At 41.3% G+C, this 24017-nt stretch overlaps 2 protein-coding genes across 6 annotated transcripts; one reads left to right on the forward strand and one right to left on the reverse strand.

Annotated features, from left to right (window-relative positions):
- Positions 1 to 1941: 1941 nt before the first annotated feature.
- ints9 (integrator complex subunit 9) lies at positions 1942 to 13307 on the reverse strand. Of its 3 annotated transcripts, none has more exons than XM_047387471.1 (17): positions 13171 to 13307; positions 12264 to 12391; positions 12116 to 12176; positions 9558 to 9620; positions 9303 to 9442; positions 8839 to 8925; positions 7313 to 7433; positions 6563 to 6697; positions 6108 to 6219; positions 5838 to 6018; positions 5686 to 5746; positions 4943 to 5114; positions 4126 to 4250; positions 2859 to 3026; positions 2574 to 2672; positions 2362 to 2499; positions 1942 to 2249 (listed from the first exon to the last, which is right to left on the reverse strand). In XM_047387471.1, exons 2-17 carry the CDS (start codon positions 12326 to 12328, stop codon positions 2073 to 2075), a joined length of 1905 nt encoding a protein of 634 aa, XP_047243427.1. In that variant the 5' UTR covers positions 12329 to 12391; positions 13171 to 13307; the 3' UTR covers positions 1942 to 2072. The 3 variants fall into 3 exon arrangements, with proteins under 3 accessions (XP_047243427.1, XP_047243426.1, XP_047243425.1); XM_047387470.1 differs by lacking the exon at positions 13171 to 13307 and adding an exon at positions 12755 to 12914 and having other exon boundaries at positions 6563 to 6694; XM_047387469.1 differs by lacking the exon at positions 13171 to 13307 and adding an exon at positions 12755 to 12914.
- On the forward strand, positions 12463 to 23937 carry pla2g7 (phospholipase A2, group VII (platelet-activating factor acetylhydrolase, plasma)). Of its 3 annotated transcripts, none has more exons than XM_047387474.1 (11): positions 12463 to 12597; positions 16225 to 16352; positions 16648 to 16798; positions 17565 to 17658; positions 17732 to 17800; positions 21019 to 21193; positions 21704 to 21817; positions 22208 to 22299; positions 22788 to 22958; positions 23055 to 23203; positions 23286 to 23937. In XM_047387474.1, exons 2-11 carry the CDS (start codon positions 16257 to 16259, stop codon positions 23384 to 23386), a joined length of 1212 nt encoding a protein of 403 aa, XP_047243430.1. In that variant the 5' UTR covers positions 12463 to 12597; positions 16225 to 16256; the 3' UTR covers positions 23387 to 23937. The 3 variants fall into 3 exon arrangements, with proteins under 3 accessions (XP_047243430.1, XP_047243429.1, XP_047243428.1); XM_047387473.1 differs by lacking the exon at positions 12463 to 12597 and adding an exon at positions 13223 to 13361; XM_047387472.1 differs by lacking the exon at positions 12463 to 12597 and adding an exon at positions 13418 to 13764.
- The last annotated feature ends 80 nt before the right edge of the window (positions 23938 to 24017 follow it).

The raw sequence follows: 24017 nt of genomic DNA on the forward strand, positions 1-24017 counted from the left end.
TGCCAGGTCGCTTTAGGAAAAGAGATCTCAAGGTTTTATCTGGTTAAATGAAGGTTTATTTTATTGATTTTAATCCCAAACTATGAAATTAGTTTTCTGTAGCAGCAGATATAAAATAACACTAACTGTAAAAAAAAAAAAAAAAAAAACTAAATACTGTACAGTGAAATATAAATAATAAATGATAATTCACCACAACAAATGTAGGACAGAAGACAAAATGGAGGAAAGGAATAAACAGACAAGCGACCAAAAGGAAACAAACGTTAGGGAAATGTACCCACATCAAAATATAATTAATACGGCTAAATCTGGGTTGTTTTTCAATTCAACTGTTAAATAACTCCATAATTAGCTCTTTTTTTATTTTAGCTCAGATGCTTTTTATGGACACAAAATTTGTGCATCAAAAACTTCAACAATCCTTTAGGTACACGCTTATCTAAAGCCAGGACTGTTGCTGCCATGAAACAGACATAATGTTCCTACAAGATACAGATTTACCTCAGTGGTTATATGTGGAAGCAGGTTTGTTGAAGGAAGTCGCTACAGGTGTAGAAATGGGTCTTTTTTTACCCAACATTTCTTAGGAAATTGGGCCAAAACTATCATAAAGCAGGAGGAATTTTGTATACATAATGTTGTGAAAGATTGTCTATGTCTGAAACCCATTTTAATCTCAGTCAAAGATGGCCTGAGTTAAAAAAGCAACATGAATTTTCCAAGTCATGATTTCATTTATTAATGGAAAAAGCTATCCCAACCAACCTGGCACTGTGTTTAAAGGTAATTATCACTCCTTGTTAAATCATGGATTTACTGTGACTAACCACATTTTCTGGTTCAGTTTTCACTAACCACTCACAGACGTGCTTACTGCCTGGCTCAGAGAATCAATAAATAACTTAAACATAACCTGTACGACAACACGAAGTCGGCTAATAAGATCTACAAGGACAACACATCATCCTGAAGATATTCAGGAAGAGGTGAGAGACAAAGTCCACCCACATCTGTCAGCCTGAAAAGGGTAATAACAGTTATTTCTAAAACTCTTGGGACTCCAGGGAACCACAGTGAGAGCCATTTTCCTCAAATGGAGAAAACATGGAACAGCGATGAACTTTCCCAGGAGTGACCAGCCAACCAAAGTTATTCCAAGAGCACATAGACGACTCATCTAGGTGGTCGCAAAAAAACAACAGCCCAGAACATCTGAAGCACTGCAGGCCTGTCTCACCTCAGTTAAAGTCATTGTTCAAGATTTAACAAAGAGAGACTGGGCCAAAAATGGCTGGTCAGACAAAACAGAGAGCTTTCTAGAAGTGGCTTAAAACTAACAGCATTTTAGAACATCATACTAACAGTCAAACCTGGTGATGTTCTGCTTTGCTGCTCCAAGATCTGGAAGACTTGCTGCAATCGATGGAATCATGAATTCTGTTCTCACTTAATAATGTTAAGTTGGTTTAGTCAACATCTGGACTTAAACCTGATCGACTTCCTGTGGCGTAATATTCAACAGGACATTCATGCTTTAAAAGCCTCCCACAGCTAAAGAAGACATAGGAGCTGGTTGGTTTGAATAGCTTTTTTCCCTCCATAAATGAAATCATATAAAAACTGCACTTTTTATTAACTCTGAGTAAATTTGTCTGATGGTGAATTCCTTCGACAATCAGAAACACAAACAAGCAAAAACAGAAGTCTACTTTTTGATGGTACTAGATAACCACAAGCCAAATAATCCAACCGAAGTTGATATTCAGCATGTCAGAGAGGATTGCTAATTTTTCAGAAAGACTCGTTAACACTTTTGAATTTTGACTTGTTGCATAAATGTGGGTTATTGATCTTTAGTACGCCAAGCTGAAGAATTGTAAAAACAAATCTGAACATGTAGGCACTCCAATACACTGATTCAAGACACACAGCACAAGCCGCTAGTGAAATTATTTAATACAAAATAATTAATCTGGACATGTTTCGTAAAACAAAAAATAAAAATAAGAGTTCTCCTTTGCAGTCCTCCGTTTGTGCTGCAGCTGATGGAGGGAGACTTGTGGCAGCAGTCAGAGTTTCTGCAGGAAGCGCAGCACCAGGTCTCTGAGCGTGGTCCGCAGCGGCTCGTTGTTGTCACAGACGATGTGCGTCCCGTCCTCCTCCAGCTGAATCAGGGTGTCCTCAGCCTGCAGGTGCAGAATGTGCCCCTCTGCCGTCTCCTCCACTTTAACCTCTGTAATCCCGTGCTGCGGATCCAAAGAAACATGAAAACTGAGCCCAGCTTCAGTGAGAGTCGTGTTACTGACAGTTTTAAGAAGGATACAAGAAGGAATCTTCTTGCAGAACGTTCAGTCAGACCTTTTGTAGTGTGGCCAGAAAAGCCTCCAGGGGCACAGCTCCACTAAGCAGGGGTTTGGGGGACAACGTCACTGGGGGCTCCTCTATTACCCGCTTCCTCTTTTTGCTGGGGGCCACGGGAGGCGGTTTGGGCACCGACTGGCAGGGCAAGGAGGAACATGTCAGCCAACTCCAGGGAGACAAAATACTAGCAGCAAATCCTGTGGACTCACCTGCAGTGTGTGCTTGTTGTCCTTCGAGTGCAGCACTGCAGACACGGTTGCCACAGAGACTCCAGCTTTAACCTCAGAGGGCACCAGTGAGTTTGCGAGCTACAAGAGGAAGAGTCAGACTTCCAGAAATGAAAACTGGCCGCCGATTAGAACGGCACTCTAAATATTTCCATAACTGCATTTAAAAATATTTAACTCAGACAGCTATTTTAGCACCAAACAACAGTTTCCTCTGAACCAGCGGTCCTTTCAGACAGGTGCTCAGCCTCCATCCATACGAGTTACCTCAGGCAGGATGTAGACTCGCTCATAGCGGCGCCTGAAGGGCAGACTGAGTACGGAGCAGCGTCTGTAAGGCATCGGAGGGGGCTGCAGCTCCAGCATCAGATCAGAACGGTGGGACTGTGTTACAGGAGGCTGGGTGTACTGCTCTGGACACACCACATGGAGGGGCTGCAGGAAGGACAGACAGATCTTACCTACGTACGGTTAACTTTTCCACATTTAGTCATGGTACAAACACATATTTAAATGTATTTTATTGGGATTTTACGTGATACAACAGAAAGTAGGGCATAATTGTGAAGTGGAAGGAAAAAGATACATGAATATCAGAAATCTGTAAAAGTTGCCAAATCTGCTTTCTGGTTCAACATGATTGCTAGAAACTGAAATATTCTGAATGTCATAATCATCAAAATGACAAGAAATAAGGACTTGAAATATTTTATTCTATGTGCAATCAGTCTATCAATCAATCGATCAGTCAATTCAGATCAATTCCAATCAATCAGTCAATTGCCAATAGGATGGAAAGACTGGCTGACACAAAATTCCCTCACACTGAAATAAAACCGAAACCGCTGCATTTGGAAATCGAATCACTTTGGATGACCCAATTTATTTCCTTGATCGTCTTGCTTCTCATTGTTCCTCCTCTGTCAGATCTTGGAATGTTTTAGGACAGGTCTATGCAAGTAAAATCAGTTGTCAAAACCAATTTTCATCAGTTACATCAAACTGGTGAGACAACATTTGTCTTCACTCTAAAGACCTTAGAAAACGTATTCATGCATTCATCACCTCTAGATCGGACTAATGCAATTGTTACCATTTCTGGCTTTGAACAATCATCATCAATCATTAAAAGGAATCAGAAGACATGAACACCAGTTCTAGCTGACTTGCACTAGTGACTTGTCCAGTTAAAAAGTATTGACTTGGGTAGATAACTACAGACGCACACCAAAATGTACAGATTTAAACAAAGCCCGTAGTGCAGGTTAGCACTAGCCGATAAATAATTCTTTTTTATTGCAAAAACGTCCTGTCAGTGGTTTTTGACTGTATTTCTAATTAATGGTTAGAGTCAGTTTATCCATCCACTTGGGTCTGCAGCAAACAGAACTGCTCTGTCCTCATCCTTCTTACTGTTTTTCCATATTTACCCACAACTGTGACGAACCATTATGTTTCTCTACAGCGTCCCACATTTGAATATTGCGAGCAACACATAAATCTTGTAAATGGGACAATGAAGTGAGCTGCATACCTGCACTTCCTTCAGGAGCTTTGAAACTTGATGGAAGTTGAGCCTCGTGTCTATGGGACAGTAAACACATTTCATGGCTAACGGCTGGTAAGGAGCCAGGGCATCCAGGTAGGAGAAATCTGGCTCTGAGGAGAAAAGGGGAAGGTTTTGAGTTTTACAACATAATTCCTACATCTTTGTTACCAGAGTGAGGCGTTTCATTATGAGAACTTCCTCAAAGTGTCCAACTGCAGTACCTCCATGGCAGAGAATGGAAGCAGGTTCAATGCTAATCCTTCTTCCATTTCATCACTGCCTGCTTTGAGCTCCCCACTGTTTATAAGCCCTTCAAGCAGTGAATGTGTGACCAGAGACTCTTCTTCCATCATATCCATCCTGCCTGTTGTGGCTCATGGGCGATGGCTGTCACCTGGAGCTATGGCTGGGGGCAACAAGAGGCCCGGTTCCTGACTGTTCACTGTAGTAACTCTCAGCCACAGAACATTTAGGATACTTTCAGGCACTGAAGATAACAGCAGATATAACGCACATTTAGCCCATGCTTGCTATGAGGGTCCCTACCACAGACTAGACCCCACATGAGCCTGTGAAAGCGTCTTTGGCTTTCATTACCGATCATTCGGTGGGGGTCAGTTGGCAGTGATAGGTGGTGAGGCCGGGTCCAGAACAAGACTCAACCTATCTGTCAGAGACAGGGGCGATGTCCCTGGAGAGTCCATAGTGGTCATTTGGAGAAAATCTCCAAAGTGACGCACCAACCAAAGGTAGAGGAAGAATCCATTGTTTCTTCTTTCCCCAGCTGCTGTGTGACAGTTACCTGTAAAGATGACGGTATTGAGGCTGGATTTGCCCCACAGCTCCATGAAATGAACCACATCTCCGAAGCGCAGCGAGGGGTGACCGGTAAAAACCACGCAGGGCTGACGGAACTCGCTGCTGAAGTCTCCGTGGATGCTGGGGTAGTGCTTCAGCTTGTTGGTTTGGATCAGCTGAAACATCAGCGGCACAAGAAAGGACTTAGTGTCATCCGTAGCAACAATATTTCTAAAGGTTCCTCTTTATACAGCTGTTATTACAGGGTGTATAACTGCTTTATGACAAAACGAGTCTACGTCCATTAATCAAAACGCTCTCCACGTAAAGAAAGATTAAGCAGATTTTCTGTTTTGTTTCAATTTGGTTTTTATTTGACTGAACTTTACATTCTAGGTGTGCTGATGATGACTTGAGCGAATTAAGCTATTAGTTCAGCTGATAAAGCTTGTTGCAATAAAATGAATCTGATCCCCTGAAACAATCTGTCACTGCCAACACATGGCTATTATTTACAAATATCCCTTTCTTCCTGTTCACTTATGTATTTTTATATGATGGAAAAAGCATTAAAGCAAACATTCAGGTTAATTAAATTAAGTGTGCTACCATTATTTCAGAAAAAAAAAGAAAAAAAGATTAGGTTAAATTTGCTACTTTTAAAGCACAACCTTCTACAAATAATTCCTTCCAGAAATCGCTTTGTCTCAAATGTTGCATCATTGTTCCTGCAGCAGCAGGACTTACCTCTGCATGTGGGAAAGGAGGCTCAGGAAGATACACCTTTGTTTGCTTATTATGACAAAGCCTAAAGTTATGACAGAAAAGGAAGAACTCAGAAGTGGAACCAGAAAGGTAAATAAAAGGGTGTGTAGAGGTTTTAAGAAACAACTGCTCACCACTCAGCAAAGATCTGAGAGAACTCCAGCGAACTGTTGGCCACAGGGGAGATGAAGTAGAAGGGTGTGGTCCCCAGGCTGGCGCTCTCAATGAATTGGTACAGACACTCCAGCAGGTCGTATATCACTCCAGAGGAGTAGCAAGGGACCAACACGTTGCCTCCTGCCCGGATCGTCATTGCTGCAAGTCCAAATTTAATACCGAGCTTCAGTCAATGATTTAGATCTCAAGAGACAAGTGAAGTGTATATTTTAGACATTTCAACCTACCCAGGTTGCTGCAGAATTCTCCCAGCATGCCGTCTGGGTTGGCAGTGGGCATCTGCGTGAGGCCTGTTAGAATCAGAACATCACTGTTCTTCAAGGAGCTCTGGTCCATTGGCTGCGAGGACAAACAAGAAGAACTTCTGAACAGGCAAATGTGTTTCTACTGCAGTTCTGCAACATTAATCTATATTCAACTAGGCATGGGCCGGTGTCTGGTATCAAGTAGCCTACTATGTGCAAGTGAATGTGCTGCATTCACTTGCACTGGGACAACTGGTATTTAACCCTTATTTAAGACAGAATATGAAGAATGAACGAGAACTAGTCCATGTCGGAGCGGTGAACTTAATTCAGAATGTTTAGCTGGTGAACTATGAAGATGAATTGTGTGTAGATCTGTGCAGCTTCTCCCTCCTCAGGTTTCATGTGGAATTTGATCAAAGTACAGAAGAATTTACCTGCGGGTGTGTGGTAAGGAGGGACGATCCCGATACGTAGGACACCTTCTCATGATGCGACTGGATGATCCAGTTGGAGCTTCCCAATGAGTAACCGGAGCTTAAAGGGGAGATCTGCACAGCTCCAAACAGCTTCTGAAGAACAGGGTTAGGGTCAGGTTAGCAGACAAAAAAACTAACACAATAATAATTTCTATGTTTCAAACACACAACCATTAAAAACACGGTATAATGTCTATATTAATCCATTGTAATGTATTACTTAAGAGAAAAAAAAAACTATATTTAGTTCATTACATTTCTAAAAGTTGTGCATTTAGATTATTGAAAATCTAAAACCGTTTTAAAGATGTATTATTTTTACCAGGGTGCATGTGGTCACCAACATCTGCTTTATAATTGCTAACTGTTTACAAGGCACATACTGACATGTTAGGTTGTGTGTTTATGCAAAAGGAATCATCCTGAACTGCCGAGCTATCGTCTTCTCAAAGGGGCGTCCCATTTCTCAGTGGAATGTTTTAATTACTACCCAAATTAAGTTTCAGAGGGGTAACCCTTGGAAATGGTATTCAGGCAAAAACACCCCCCCTATGAGACATTAAAATACTGAACAACAATGCTGGCCGAAACTAATCATCAAAATAAGTTATGTAGAGTGCTGCTTTGTTTAAAGACCTGGTGTGACCTCCAGGATCCAGGTGTTTGAGTGTTTGTCTTTGTAAAATCCACGTAAAAAGTTGTTCCTACCACTTTCTGGGAATAGCCAACGAGCTGCACTTTGCTGAGAGCCGAGTTGACCTCCTGCATGCTGTAGCACCGTTTCCACGTCCACACGTCAACCGCGTCCTTGAGCGGCCCAGGAAGCATCCTGATGTATAAGAACATCATTCATTTGTGCCGCACAATATTTAGTGAGCCAAAAAGGGAAAGAAGTGGGCCTCGGACAGAGAGACAGCAACTTCACCAAGTAGACAAAAACAAATAACACGGTACTGTTTGTAAAAATGCTTATGTTGAAGTTAGACAAATGGAAGCCAGGTGCTCAACCAGGTGCTCCTCACATGATTTCTGTCAGATGGGTGGAGAGAATAATCAGAAGACTTGTCCAAGAACCAAGGAGCACTCGGAGAGAGCTTCAGTAAGACCTGGAACTAGCAAGTAGTTTTCAAAGAAAGCAATAAGACTCTACTGCTGAACCAAAATCCTGTTGAAGCTCATTTAAAGTTTAGATAAGCCATTGAAATACTAAAAGAGTATGGTCTGGTAAGATGAGACCCAAAACCCGAAAAAAAACCTGTGAATTTTATAGGTGGGAGCATCATGGTGTGGGGTCGTTTTTAGCATGTAGTTCTGACAGACTTACTGTAATATGAATGGGGAAATATACCAGACCTTTTTATTTCTTAAAATCCAAAACAAACGGCCAAGAAAACTCTTAACTGGTTTCAGCGAAATGCTGGTCAGTCACAGGACCCAGATCCAATTAAAAATCTACGGACAATACCGAAGATCAGAGTTTTCAAGTTTTTAAAAATAGCCTGTGTGAAGGCCTGGGTCAAAATTACTCCTTAACAATGCCTACAACTAGTTTCTCTATACAGGAGACATCCTGAGGTTGTCATTACATAATAGGCTTTTCTACTGACTATTGAATGAATTTCAGAAGGCATGTTTAATACTTCTTCTCTGTAGCTTTTCACTTTATTTCAAATAACCAAATTTATGGTGCAATGGTTTCCATGTCTTTGTATGTGTGTATTACTTGGGTTATTACCTTCATCCGGTGCAAATTTCACAAGAGTAGGCCCAGTAGCAACATATTTACTTGTTGATGTGTTCGGGACTTTTCCTGCGCCGTGAAAAGGAATCATGACGTAAAGCGGTGATGTGTGCACTCTGTACTGTAGTGTTTAAATAACCTGAAATACTTTAACTCATGACTGCCCCCAAAAAGAAGAGGAGAATTTATTCTTACAAAATAAAATGTGTTTTTTTAACAGTTTATTGTGAAATGAAGTCAAGTCGGTTTGCTGAGTGTTATTAAGAACAATGAAGGCTCTCTGCCATGGCTTGTCAGCTCTAAGCTCTCCACAGACATGCCTGGGAGGGCTAGACAAGCAGGTTTTGGGGGAAGAGGACTTCTGCTGTATTTAACCTAAGCATGATGCCGATATTTAAGAGGAGCCTCAGAAAGCAGAGCAACCTGTGAAAATCTGGACATAATTTGTTTCCTTTAAACTCTTGATGTTCCATTTCTTTTGCCGTTTACTGACCTCTGAACTTCCTTGTTCTTCCAGCAGGTGGCAGCCTGAGCTTTAGGAACCCTCTCCATGAAGTTTACAAGCTCCTCCATCAGCAACCTAGGGAAACAAGGTGCCGTAGATGTGTTCATTCATAACTTCATTTACACATCACTTTACATGTGAGATGAAGGAGTAATTTGTGATTTTATTATTCAAATGTAAAGCAACAAGCTACAGAAAAACAATAGTTCTAATAATTATTTTTGTGCTTGAGAAAATATATCTAGGTGTGTAAAGTCTAAACAAGGTCTAGGAATATGTAGTTTTATTTATGCTAAACCTTAGAGGTTTGAAATCAAATCTTTTTTGCTTGTAGCTTCATCCATAACCATAAACGATTGTCTTTTATTATTGTACTGCTCTGTATTCCCGTTAACAAAAGAACTAGATACAGCAAATGATGTTCTAGCCATGTTAACGCCCTGTGTACTTACCTTCCAATCTGCAGAGTGGGTTCTGTGGCATACACCGTCCCAGTGAAGCCAGTGTGTTCAGTGATGTAGGGCAAGGCCATCATACAGTGGTAGTTGGAGATAAGAATTACATCAATGGTGGAGAGGTCCAGCAATTCTCTCTGTGATCGATGCCGGTGGGAGGCAGCCACAGAAGAATTAGAATGTGATGAAAAGCAGTTTTGGATTTTAATTGTTTGAATGATTAGCACTGATTGGGAGGATACGATTATGTACCTCTGGGAGGCAGAACTCTGGCTGGGCGTCCACAAAAACTCTGCCAGCGCATTCTTTCAGCTCCTGAGAGGACAGGGAGGACAATAATTAGTCAGCACGTATTAGTCTGTGTCACAGAAGCTGTAGGACGAGAAACTCTTTTCCAGAGGTCTTTAGAACCGTTAAACTATTTGAAATTTTGTCACATTAGAACCACAGTCCTCAGTGTTTTATAGGAATTGTATGTGGAAAACCAACACATAGTAGTAATTGTAAAGTGGAAGAAAACCCATACATAATAAAAAAAAAAATGTATTAAGTAAAACATCTGAAAAGTGTGGCATGCATATGTATTCAGACTCGCTAAGTCAATACTTGATAGAACCACCTTTTGCTGCCATTCTGACTGCACGTCTTAGGAGGTGTGTCTCTACTGGCTTTGCAGATCTAGAACGTAACATTTTTGTCTACTCTTTGGAAAATAGCCCGAGCTTGATGACAACAATGTCTGTGAACAGACATTTTTACGTTGTGCCACATATCCTCAATTGGATTTAGGTCTAGACTTGGACTGGACCATTTTTAGAACAGGAATATCCTTTGATCTATGTTTGGGGTTGCTGTCCTGGAAGGTGAACCTCCACCCAAAGCTTCTGCAACCTCTAACAGGTTTTCTTCCAGTACTGTCCTGTAGTTGGCTCCTTCCATCTTCACATCAACTCTAACCAGGGTTCCTGTCTCTGCTTAAGAAAACCAACCCCACAGCATGATGCTGCCACCACCACGTTTTATCATAGAGATATTGTGTTCCTGGTTATTTGCCATGTTTGTCTTTAACCACAGACAGCATGTACGTAAAAAGTTAAGTTTTGGTCTCATCTGACCAGTGCACCTCCTTCTACATGTTTTCGTGGCAAACTTTAAACTGGCTTTCTTTAGAGCTTTGTTCTTGCCACTTTCCATAAAGATCAGATTTGTGGAGTCCATGACTAATATTCTTGTCGACAGATTCGGCTACATGAGCTGCGGATCTCTGCAGCTCCTCCAAAGTTACCATGCCTCTCTGAATAATGCTCACATTCTCCAGACTGTCAGTTCAGGCGAACAGCCAGTTGTCTCATACTAGTGTTTTTGTTTTGAAACTTGTTTTAGAACCTAACCCTACCTTAAATGTCTCCACAACTTTCTCCCTGGCCCGTCTGGACTGCATGATGCCGTTTGTTCTCTAATGTTCTCTAACAAACCTCTGAGGCCTTTAGAGAACAGCTGCATTTATGCTGAGGTTAGATTACACACTAGTGGAAGTCAGCTAATTGCCTTAGCTGACTTCTGAAGGCAATTAGTTGCACTGGATTTTCTTTAGGGATGTGAGAGTAAAGATAGCTGGATACAGATGCTCACCACACTTTTCCAATTTTTACTTGTAAAACAAACTTTGAAAATATACATATTATTTTCTTTCCACTTCACGGGTATGCATTGTTTTATGTTGGTCTATCAGCTTAAATTCCCTCAAAAACACATTCAAGTTTTTGGTTGTAATGTGACAGAAAGTGAAAAATATTTTTGGAGTATTGATACTTTTCAAGGCACGGCATATTTTCATTCTACAAATTACGAAATAAAATCAAGTAGAATTAATAATGCCAACAATAAGCAACAACTACATCAACTTACGGTACGCCTAATATAATGTAAGTTCTTTAGTTGTTTTCGTTTACTTGCTAGCCAGACAATCTTTGTGTTAGGGACAAGAACAGTCTCAACGGCAAAATTAGAAATCACTCAAAAATGGCAGAGAGATGGGTCCTCACTATGGCAAAGACAGGTCAGGAAGAAGGCTGAATGCTTCATCCACCAAACAGACAGACATGCTTTATTCTGATGCCTTCAGGTCAGTGATATCTTACGGCCCTGACAAAAACAAATCACATTTAAAAAAACTTGAATCCCATATGCAATCAGACTTTGGTCTTAAATAATCTGCAGGAGCTCCTCTTTCATTTTTACATTTTTATTGCTATATTTTAATGTAAATGAGTGTTTTTTACCCCACTGTGCTACAGGTTTGGTTTAAGGTGTTGCTAGCACATTATAATTATTGTATGTATATCTTGTTTGTCAGAGGCAGGATCAAGTTATTGTTTTGAAAGTCACAAGTAAGTCTCACATTTTTCCTCCCAAGTCCAAAGTCAAGACATGCAATTCCATGGCCAGCATCACGCAGGCGGGCTGCACGCTTTACAGAGTCCCATGTTGCATGCCAGATGTGGCTCTGCTGAAAAACCGTCTCTGCTCGGCTTAAGAGATGGAACCTTTAATTCGAAGTGAAATCATAAGTTACTGGTGTGAAAGTCCAAGACCAGTGCTGAGTCTTTTGTCATTTTGTCAACTCGAGTCTAAACTCATTTAATTTGTGACTCGAGTCTAACTCTATTCCAAGTCACACGACTCAAGTGAACAACTCTGGTGTTTGTGTCTGCCTACACCTTCTTAAACTCCACATGAACTGGGTGCCTGTTTGAAACTGACCTTCGATGGATTAATGAAGTTTTTCTGAATCCTGTAACTCTTCTTACCTTTTCCAGGTTTATGCTACCATCCTTAGAGATCCAGCCAGGCAGCTTAGAGAGTCTTGGACTGATTAGGTACAAAAATAAAAACAAAACAATATCACTGATACAGACCAATATCCCAGTCATGAATAGATAAATAAACCGATCTCACCTGTGCACCAGAGGAAGAGGCAGAAAGTTGAGGACAGAGGTGGTGTCCAGTCCACAGTCCAACATGATGGTGGTGGACTTGAATTTCAGGACATTGCAAGGCAGCGTTGGGTGACCAGAAAGGCAGTACTGCAAAGAGCAACAGGGAAACGTCATATAAACACCCGTAACCAGGTTGTATCGACCAGGAGGAACCGAACCCCAGAAGCGACCCAAGAGATTATTGCTTTCAAATTGTGTGCTTGATCAGCTTTCAAAAACAAGATGTAAATTATAAGAAGGACAAACTTACTACTACCGGTTTTTACTAAATCAAACAGCATGCAAAGCTCAATGTAAGTACAGTCTTCGCGAACCACAGAGAATGAATTTTAGCACCTAAAGCTAATTTCCATCACTGTTTCTCAGCTCCCTAGACCTCTTCTAACTCTCCTGTGGCATCCAGTATCTTGCACATCATATATCATTTTAATATGTATGGCATTTACCTACCAGCTTCATTTTAAGATAAGTTGTAACTAGTAAAATGCTCTGTTTAATCCCTCGTAGCTAACTTGCTATAATTTTGTATTACATTGTTCAGTCTCCGCTCGGTTAGCTTTCCTGACTTATGCTCTCTCCCGCCCCCTATAGGAACGGAGTATAATTCCACCACTGTCAAACAGATACCAGATGAGCCAGCTCTTTACCAGCATATAATTATTGGTGTTGTTGCCATAGTGATTATAGATTGAATTAATTAAAGTCAACATTTATGTAAACAAATACAAAGAGCTGCCTTGAGAGTCCCATATCCCCTCATTTTTAGCAGGAACTGGAATAGACCTTCATAGTTATTCCGTCAAAGTAATATCAGTTTGGAAGTCTGTGTTTAGTCTTATAATACAGCACCCCCGACCCTGTCTTACTTTTTTATCTGTAGATAAGTAGCTGGCAGCTGACAGAGAGGTGGAGCAACTTGTTAAGAAATGGTGATGTGACTGACTCTACTCCTTAGCAATAAGCCAGTGCGCGACCTAGCTGGAAGTACGGTTGAGCGGCGCAGGACATCTTTCATTCTCAAATGAAAGGCTATACGTCTGTCTGGCGACACAAGCCTGTGAGTTTTAATTACATAAAAGCTACATGGTTGATGTGGGTTGACGCGTCGCTAGTCTCGCCGGCAGCTAAATGATGCGGATCCATTGCCCCTTAGCTCCCACTTTTGCTCGCAGCGGCTGGTTGTCAAACTCGGGCAGGTTAAGCCGCTACCAAATGACTCATACAGTTGTTATGTTTAAGAAATGCGCATGACAGCACCATAATGACTGATGTAGACGAAAAACATATTTCCGTGTCTCCCTCAGGCCTTGTTGTTGTTTAGTCGGTTGCTATCCGTGATTTTTGGTATCAGCCGCTCGGAGCGGGTTTAACTCGTTTTTCACAAGGACGAAGGTCGATGTCTTTTAATGGAGGATTTGTGCACATAGCAGTGAAGACGATTTACGAGTGGACAAAGAGAGGTAAGGCACGAAAAACAACTTTAACTTACAGGAGGAGTATTGGGCATATTGTTGAACAACTCCACTGATGTTGTGACATAAAGTTTTGCGTAGAACAAAACTTCAAGTTTTAGTCCGTGAGGCAGACACCCTGTCTACTTTTAAGGCTAGGCTTAAAACTTTCCTTTTTGATAAAGCTTATAGTTAGCTCAGAATAACCTAAGCCACTCTATCTCTGTAGTTATGCTGCTATAGGCTTAGGCTGCTGGAGGACATAATGACCACTTTCACCCTCTTCGCTACATTCTCACACTACTCTCCAATTTTGCATTGTTTGCTGTTATTTCAGCTTTTAACCTTGTTCTCTCTTTTCTCTTCCTAGAAGCTACACCTGGCCTGACTCTGTGTCTACCTGTGACACTTTTCTGGAGAGGGGCATTGTCCAAGCTTCTGCTGGCAACAACTTAATGCTCACCCTCTACTGATGATCCACTTGGCCCTGTCTGTCAGTGTTTAACCCTTTCTCTCTCCTAGACATGGCGATTGACTGAGCTTTTATTGTGACTAACTCTATGTGCTCTCTTTCAGACTCTAACCTTGAAAACTGGCTCAGAGTTTATCTGTTCTTTCTTTCTAGGTGAAACGACTAAAGGAGCTACATCCATTAACATTTACTTTTCCTTCCCATAGAAAGTACTCCTGGATTCAATGCTTCTTTGTTCTCTTTGTGTCTCTGCTCTGTTCTCTCTAACCTCCAGTCGGTCGTGGCAGATGGCCGCAGTCACACTGAGCCTGGTTCTGCTGGAGGTTTCTTCCTGTTAAAAGGGAGTTTTTCCTCTCCACTGTCGCTACCTGCATGCTCAGTATGAGGGATTGCTGCAAAGTCAACGCCAGTGACTGTCCACTGTCTCTACATGCTCATCCAGGAGGAGTGAATGCTGCAAGTCACTGACTGGATGCAATCTGCTGGGTTTCCTTAGACAGAAAAACTTTTTATCCAATTTGAATAAATAACTGAATCTGACTGCACTGTTCAATGGTTAGGATTAATTGGAATGGATGTACCTGACTTTGTGAAGTGCCTTGAGAGAACATGTGTTGTGAGTTGGCGTTATATAAATAAATAAACTTAATTGAATTAAATTGAACAGTTTTTTTTGGGACTAGGTTACAGTGTTATTAAGAGAAGCACCGTTTCTAACAAAGTCGGAGGTTAAAAACATGAGCATTCAGATGTGTCCAAAGGTTCAAGGTCAAACTTTGTCCACGGTAACATCCCCGTTACTTAACTGATAGTTAAAGTATTACTACAACACCGGACAGCTTAACGTGTCCTGGGCTGCCGGAGGTTTACACACATTAATCAGCATCATTGTCATTTTAATTTTGGGCTTTAAAAGTTCATTCAGACCTTTTTTCGTTTGGTGTGGAATAACGACACAACAGCCATTTTTGAAATTTGATAATTGACTAAAGAATGCTCTAAAAGCAGGAATTTGATGCAGAATTTTGAATTCATTTTGGATTTTCTCTAATCCACAAAGGCTCAAATATAAACGTGCGCCCCCACTAATATTTGGATAAGGGTCCCCTTCGCGAGTTGCACCTCAAACATGTGGCCATTACCAAGTTTCCGACATAATTCTGGTGGATATTTGACCACTCTGATTATCAGAAATCAAGGAGTTCATTTAGTCAGTAGGGTTGATGTCAGTGGGACTACTCCAGAAACTTGATGTTTTCCTGCTTTATACGGTCAAAACCAGTTTAAATCAGGGTTCTGGATCAGTCTTGCTGGGACACTTGGTTCTGCCAGAGTTTCAACCATCTAGCTGTTGACTTGAGGTAATGTTAAAAAATTTGGAAGTAGTCTCTCTTCTTCATTACTCCACCTAGTTTGTGCAATACACCAGTACCGCCATCATTGAAACACACCCTCAGCATGATGCTACCACTACCCTGCTTGACAATCAGTGCATCCTCTAAACTTTCTTTTTTCCATTGTAGTCAGATAGTTTAATCTTTGACTTGTCTGACCACAAAACATTTCTCCAGAAGGCCTAGGCTCCCAGAAGGCCTAGGTTTAGGCCGAGGCCATGTAAGTAGCTGCAAACAGATTTTAAAGCCGGTGCTGTTAACTTGGTGAGTTCTGGGCTGTTCCTGAACATCCTAACTGATTTTATTTAATCAGAGGTTGACAGTTAATTCAATTCAATTCAAAAATACTTTATTAATCCCAAAGGGAAATTAAATAAGGGTTAGGGGATGAGTGTCAGATGAGTGAACCTTGGATAGAACTGGGTGCTCCAACAGGATTCTCAAACACATCAGAACTGGCTTTGGAATGGATTACCAAGTCACCAACTTACATTCCACCCAGGAAGAAGAACGGTTCGAAGGAACCAAAAATAATGTGACATTAATGCCTGTGATGATTGCATGTTACCCTTTGAACATATCTGTCTTGTCATCTTTTATCAGAACAGTGGAGGTACATTCTAGGCTTCTTTGCCATGGGGAACTCCTGCAGTAATCATCTGGGGATCCCTCCTGCGAAGGGCCCCAACCAAGTGGGCTGCACCGACTTTATGATGGACCACACTGCCCAGGTGAAATGGGGAAAAAAAAAACAAATCCAGTGTTTATCCATACAGACAGGGCCACCTGTCTCTGTGTTTAAGTATGTATTTTAGTTAAATAGGCAACACAGTTCTCTGGTATTCCTTCCACAGAGCCAGAGCCATTCAATGGCATAATATGCAAACTAAGGAGCTGACTTGGTGAAGTCAGACATTGTCCCCTGAGGGATAAATGTTTTAAATCCTGTTTAGATGTTTTTAAAGTGTCTGTATTATAAAGGAGACACCTGAGTCACGGAGTTACCTGTCTGCGTCTGTTTAACAGGGCAGCTTCTTCAGACTTTACTATCCCTGCCAGGAGACGGAAAAAGCCGAGAAGCCCGACTGGGTCCCGAGCATGGAGTACTTTTACGGCCTGGCGGACTTCATGAAAATCAACAGGACCTTGAGTGAAAAGATTTTTGAATACCTTTTTGGTGAATATCTTCAATCACAAACAACCCCATATGTGTACTTCTTCATTTACACCTAACTTTGAATCATCAAGCTAATTTTAATATCAAAGATAACCGGAGTAAATCCAGTTTCACGTGACAGTTATGTTTATTAAGAGAAGAATATATATCCAAACTGGCCTGGCTCTCTGTGAAAAAGTAATTACCCCCTTCTTAAATCATGATAGAGCTGTTTTTAACCACATTTCTTTCAAAAGCTGACTTCAAATTTCACTGATCACACCCAGACTTGATTTCCTGCCTGACCTGTCGAATCAACAAACACATCATGTTACGATCTTAGGACAAACTGTAGATATTTGTTAGTATTTCTGTGCAGCCAAACATCTGGGCTTCACTCCAGATAAAAAAAGGGCCAGGCTTAATGATTTGGGTTTGTGGTGAAAAAGCAGCTGATCAGAACTAGTAACGTGCTCATCTGAAACCAGTGGAGAGTTAAAATTAGTTTGTTAGAATTCTGCCTTTCCAGTGAAAATGAAAATCAGATAGCTGACAGAGAAGTCTGAGTTGTTTGGCTGTAAACTCTTTTGTCTTTTACTTTTGATCTATATTTTCAGATGCAAAAGCAGAAATAGTTGGTTTGTTTCAATTCTGCATTTTAATTTCACACCAAGGTGACGAGTAGAAACAAACCAGCCGCCAGCGGCATGGGAAACCAACAAACAGTAGGGTCGCCAGTGCTTATCTTTCTAAAGCTGACGTGTCTGTTTGTATTTTTGGATTTCAGGCTCCTATAAGATCCCAGCCTACATGGATGCTCCATTTAAATCCAATGAAAAGTGTCCCGTGGTCATTTTCTCCCACGGCCTCGGTGCCTTCAGGTACACACAGTGCTCGGTTTTTCCTCATTGCTGCTGGAGATGGTGGTAACTGAAAAGTTGCTTTGTGTTGCAGGACTTTGTATTCAGCTATTTGTGCAGAGCTGGCCTCTCGGGGCTTCATTGTGGCATCCGTGGAACACAGGTAACTCACTTTGCATATTTCAAGTCAGTTTTCACGCTGATCATGATTTGGCTAAGTAAAAGGACAGCTGAATTTTGTCCCACTAAACTCCATCTGGATAGGATGTGAACTAGTTGAACCTGACAGTAGGCATGAATCAGTTACTGGTATAAAGTTAAACCAAGGCTTTAAAAAGTGATAGTTTCAAAAATCACACCTTTTAGGTCATATCGTTTAATGGTTTAAAGTCCTCTTAGATTGACCTGAGTTGACATTGCCCCCCCACCACCACCTGTTGCTGTGCAGTGCCAGTCAGCTGGCTGTTTTCAATTTCTTAAAGAAAGGCAGATTTGGAAACATTTCCAGTCATCCGTCATCAAACTGTGGGAGGAAACTACACGCGTGTGCAGGGAGAACATGCAAACTCGATGCAGAAAGACTCTAGGCTGGGATTTTAACCCAGACAACATTACTAACCACTGTGTCACAATGCAGGCCCTGCTGAATGCAGAACTATTAAAATGCATTGTAATCTGTGCAAGAAGCAGTTGAAAACTGTTACCAAGTTTAGTGCTTTTATGTTTTTGCCCAACTCTATGTATTAAAGTAACAAATGCAATAGATTAATTAGAATTGTAGTAATTGCTGAATTTTCTGTTTTGTAGAAAAGCAAATGCAGTGCTTTTTCTCCCTTCACTTCTTTCACACTTCTTTCACACTTCTTTCACACTTCTTTCACACTTCTTTCACACTTCTTTCACACAGCTCATCAGGCAAATATAACCTGAGTAAACCCAAGTTCCACTTTTTAAAATGATGATTTCATTTATTGGGGAGGAAAGGTTATCCAAACTAACCTGCCCCTGTGTAAAAATGGAATCGCCCCCATGTTAAATATTTAATCACCAGGGATTACTCATTTTTCTTAAGGTTAAAGTTCACTAGCTACTCCCAGGTTTGATTTCTGCCTGACTTGTGGAATCAGGGAAATTTTTAATTAAAAACTGTCCAAGAACATGAAGTAGGCTAAAAGATCTAAAAAAGAAACAGATCATGTGTGGATCTAAAGGAATATAAGAACAAATAGGAAACAAAAACTTTGACCCTTGTCTGTCTCCAAGTGTTTACCAAACCGTTTCTAAAGCTTCGGGTCTCCAGTGAACAACAGTGAGACCCATTAACCACAAATGGAGAAAACACGGAACAGTGGTGTACTTTCTCAGGAGGGGTCAGCCTACCACAATTACTCCAAGAGCATCAATGACTCTCCCAGAAAATCACAAATAACAGCATCTAAAGAACTGAAGGCCTCATGATTCAACAGAAACAAAGAGACTGGGCAAAAATGGCATCCAGGGGTGAGTTCTGAGGCTAGAAACACTTCTGACAAAAAAAAACACAATGGCCCATCTTACATTTGCCAAGAAAACATCTTGATGATCCTCAAGACTTTAGGGGAAGTTTTCTGATGTAGGGAAAGGACATCTGATGTAAAATGAACACAGCAAAGTTTTAAGAAGGAGACTGTCATACCGACAGTCATGCATGGTGGTGGTAGTATGATGGTCTGGTGCCCCTTCAGGACTTGGATAACTTGTTGTAATTAAAGAAACCACGAGTTCTTTTCTTCAGAAAATCCTAAAGGAGTCATCAGTTTGTGTTTGGGTTAGGACAGCAGGACAAAGATCTGAAGGACACCACTAATTTCACCTCTGGAATGGCCTAGACAAAGTTCACACTTCAGGTTTTGTGGCGTGACCTTTAAAAAGGCGGCTCATGCTCCAAAACCCACCAATATGGCCATAATAAAACAACTCTGCAGAGAGTAGGCCAAATGTCCTCCACAGTGATGTTAAAGACTCATTGCCGGTCATTTTAAACTCTTGGTGGCACCACCAGTTATTAGGTAAAGGGCCTAATTCCTTTTATACATAGAGCCAGGTTGGTTTGGATAGCTTTTTTTCTGTTAATAAATGAAATCATTTGAAAACAGCTTTTTTTCACACCAAAGTCTTTCCCTTTTTAACTTTCATTTTTGTGGTAATACTGTGAAACTGTGGTATTTATACTGAGGCTTATCATGAAGGCCCACGCCGACCTGACAGCGTGAAGCCAAGGAATAGAAATCTAGAGCTGTTTGTCATTTTGAAGAAACTCTAATGAATATTTGCCAAACACGCAGTTCGAGAGGGCAGCCCTCCTCTGCTGTTAATCCGTGGAGTCGGAGTGGAAAGGGTGCGCAGACAATAGCTTGAACCAGGTCATCACATTTTCTTTCAGTATAGAGACAAGGGGACCGTATGGAGGTGAACAGAATGGCCCCTGTTGCTCTGCGGCTCACGTCGATCGAGGGGCCGAGACTGGCTGTTGTTGGGTTAAAGGCTGGAGCCACAGAACGAGCGTGGCTGCTCTGTCATTCATGGCTGTGTCATCGGACACTTTGTCACAAGTTTGTGGTGTCGCTCAGATGTTTCAGTCAGCTGCTGCTGACGCGCTCTACTTGGTTTCTGTCCAAATCTGAGACAACGTATAGAGAAGGAAAAAAAGACGAGTTACAGTTGGCTCATAAGCAAGCCTGAACATGAAACCCAAGCCTTGCAGATCTCAAGTCGGATTTGTTTTTAATTCATCTCAAACAGAATGTTTTCAGTCGATAATGCTCAGACTTACTGGTTTTTAGTTGCATGAAGGAAGTTCAGTTTATCTGATGTACTTCTGACAGTCATTTTCATCTCTGAAAACCATTTTCTCTCTGACTTGGTAGAACCAAACCTAACCTCAGTTACAGTTGGCCATATTTTAAAGATGTTATAAATTGCCTTTTCCAAAAGCGTACAAAAAACATGTCTGGGTAACACAGTATGGGTTTCCACTGCAGGAGTGGAACCGTTCTCATTCTTCATGGTGTGATGAGCATGGGATGAGCTGTCCTGCAGGTCGGTTGATGGTGCTGTCAGGCTTGGGTCGTATTTTTGTGAAATCCTCCGTTTTTTCACAAACAGCTCACAAATGTTGCTTGTTTGATTAAAAAAATGCAAATAAACTTGAAAAAAAAAAAAAAAAGCTAATGGATGTAGTCAAGACAGTCTGATCAGTGGTGTAATGGGATGTCCTCAGGACGCTGCATATAAATAAGCCAACTGCACTTGATGAGGTCGTATTTTTCAGGAAGGTCTGTCTAGTAGCTTCAAACACCTAAATGGTGCTGTTTTCGTTCATTTTTGTGTTCTCCTTGGCAGAGATGAGTCAGCCTCGGCTACATTTTACTTCCATGAGAAGACAGAACCCGACCTGACCCAGGAGAGCTTGTCCAAAACATCATCGGCTGCAGTCCAAGACGACCTGGTGAAGGAGTGGATCTACTACAGAACTCTGAAGCGCGGCGAGAGGGAATTCCCCCTCAGGAACAAGCAGGTCAGAGATGGTTTTCTCAGGAAGGTCCTGGTGTAAATCTGCAGTGTCATGCAGCGAGTTCGCCACAGATGGATTTCCTCACCTCTGAGTTTTGTTCAAACTCAGCAGTACCGGACCGGGCCTTACAGTGTAAAAACCACTTCCCCTTTCATGGTTTTCCTTTGTAGCCTGCCCACTTAGCATAAATGTGTATTTTCAAAGTAAGGAACTTAACAGAACAGTGACTTTAGCTGCATTGGGATGTTTTAAAAGAAAAAAGGGTAGAAACTTCAGTACCTACATGTGCAAAGCTGGAAGATGTAGTCCAAAACACTCTCAGCTATAATTGCAGAAATAGTTGTTCTATAAAGTAGAATCTGGGGGCTTTACAAACAAGTGCACTCCACACTTCAGAATTACGCTCTACATGAGATGGAAAACATATTGAAGTCTGTGCCAATAATGTGTAAAGTATCAGTAAGTTCTAAGGGCAATGACTTTATTTGACCCAGTTTTTCCCCTCATTTTCAGGTGAAACAACGAGCAGATGAGTGCATCCTGGCTCTGGATAAACTCACCGAGATCAACTCTGGAGTAGCGGTGCAGAATGTTCTGCAGACACAGTTTGACTGGACAACACTGGAGGTAAGGTTTTTTTTTTTATCAGCATTGGTTTTCAGGTCTTCCCAAGTCGGAGAGAAACAAGCCTGAACCTGTCGGCTGGTGCAGCATGACAACAGTTACTGGAATCTGCAATATAAAATATTAGATCATGTTGAAAGCATCTGTTGGACAGTGTGGCTACGGGATAAACTTACTTCCTTTCAATGAGGTTAACTGAGGTTTTCAAGAAGTTGGTTATTTTGGATCTTTTCTGTCCCTTCCAAAATAAAGGAGCTTTTGTGCTTTTTCAGCTGCATTTTTATTTTCTCGCTTTAGACTTCTACACTGAAGATAGCAGCTATAATAAAATGACTCACTTGAATTCAATTAGAATGAATCTAAGGAAAAAACCTCTCCTCTTCCGGCCGCCAGAACTCCATGGACCTGTGTAGGACAGCAGTGATGGGACATTCCTTTGGTGGAGCAACTGTTATTGAAGCCCTGTGCAAAGAGGTTAAATTCAAGTATGTTATCTCAATACACACTCATTCCTGGTTTATGTTTTAATATGATGTGCAGCTCTTAGTGAGCAGGCGTATTCAGTAAGTAGCACTTTTTGCACTGCTGGTAATTTAAAGAAGTATTGCTGTGACACTATAAACTGGTCAGATTGCTTCATACTTTGAATCCTCTGAGAAACAACAGTGTACAGTGTAAAGTATTTATGCCTTACATTTGTTCAGTTTATGTAACAGCAATCTTGTACAAAGTATTGACTCAGTGGGAGTGAATATAAATCCACAGCCCATATTTTAGATTTGTATTATATTGTATTGTGTGCTCTTTCTCTTCTTGCACTTCTGTGTTGATCCCAAAGTGAAAACACTAAGGTTTGTGGTTGTAGCATGAAACTAGGAATACTTTCCCAAAGGAATGTTTTGCTATGAAAAACATTAAAGGGACTGATGAGTTATAAGAGCTGCAAGCCACTAAACTCCTGCTCTCCTATCAGGTGCGGAGTAGCTCTAGACGCCTGGATGTTTCCTTTAGATGATGAGGTCTTTCCTCGGGTGAAGCAGCCCATTTTCTTCATTAACTCTGAGAAGTTCCAGTGGGCTGGAAACATCAGCCGCATGAAGAAGTTGGACTCTGAAGTTGTACAGCGGAAAATGATCACAATCAGGTACTATGAGGACGACAGTTGTCATAGATGATTTAATACAGTCCTCGGTAACACTCTTCTCTTAATTATTTCATCTTCCCCATTTTGTTCCTCCAGAGGCACAGTTCACCAGAGCTTTCCAGACTTTACCTTCCTGACAGGGAACTGGATCGGGAAGCTATTGAAGCTTAAAGGAGAGATCGATCCAGAGCTAGCCATAGACCTCTCCAACAAAGCAACTTTGGCCTTTCTGCAACGCCATCTCGGTAAGAAAAACCTCAGTAGGTCAGCCTAAGTTTCAGTTCAGTCTGTCTGTCAAGCTCATCCAGACGATTTTTCATCGTGCAGGTCTGGAGAAGCACTTTAATCAGTGGGACCCTCTGATTGATGGGCAAGATGAAAACCTCATCCCAGGAACTAATGTAATTGTGCTCCAGTCTGCTATCTGAACATCCACTGTGCCTCAAAGGTCGCAGGCACATCCAGATGGAGGCCTGCTCTCGCCTTGCGCTCCAGAATCATTCCAACAAGTTACTCTGAAACAGACTGAGGATAACTTGTTGGATTATTAGTGGAGAGAAAAAGCCGGTCTACCTCATACGCAGGAAGGAGAAAAGCACCAAGTATACTGCTGATGGTATCAAGAGGTCTCCATGTACAAAGGACTTCCTTTCACCATTGTTGAAATCTTTCAGCAGCAGTTTCACAAGGTTTCATTTTTGTATAGTAAAAGCCAAGTATTTGAAGTAATTCCTGCGCAGCTCAGATTTTACAACTGCTGTGATTAGGTTCCAAGAGCTTCAATAATAATCATGTGATACAAGCTGATTTTTAATTAGTAGCTTAGCCAAATATAAAGCCTCACTTCAGGCGTTAAAACACTAAAGCCTGCAGTAAGATCCTATGTGATGCAGGCTGATATGATTCATCATTGCTAACTAGCATCTCTATACTATCTACGTGTTTTAAACGAGTCTAATAAATCTGGTTTTTACACAAAGCTTGTAAAGGTTCTGTTCTTCTGCTGCTGAGATTCTGCTTGGACAAGAAAACTGATGGCCTCCTATTAAATGTGTTTTT

This window comes from Girardinichthys multiradiatus, chromosome 15 (genome assembly GCF_021462225.1).
Source record: "Girardinichthys multiradiatus isolate DD_20200921_A chromosome 15, DD_fGirMul_XY1, whole genome shotgun sequence".
NCBI classification, from domain to species: Eukaryota; Metazoa; Chordata; class Actinopteri; order Cyprinodontiformes; family Goodeidae; genus Girardinichthys; species Girardinichthys multiradiatus.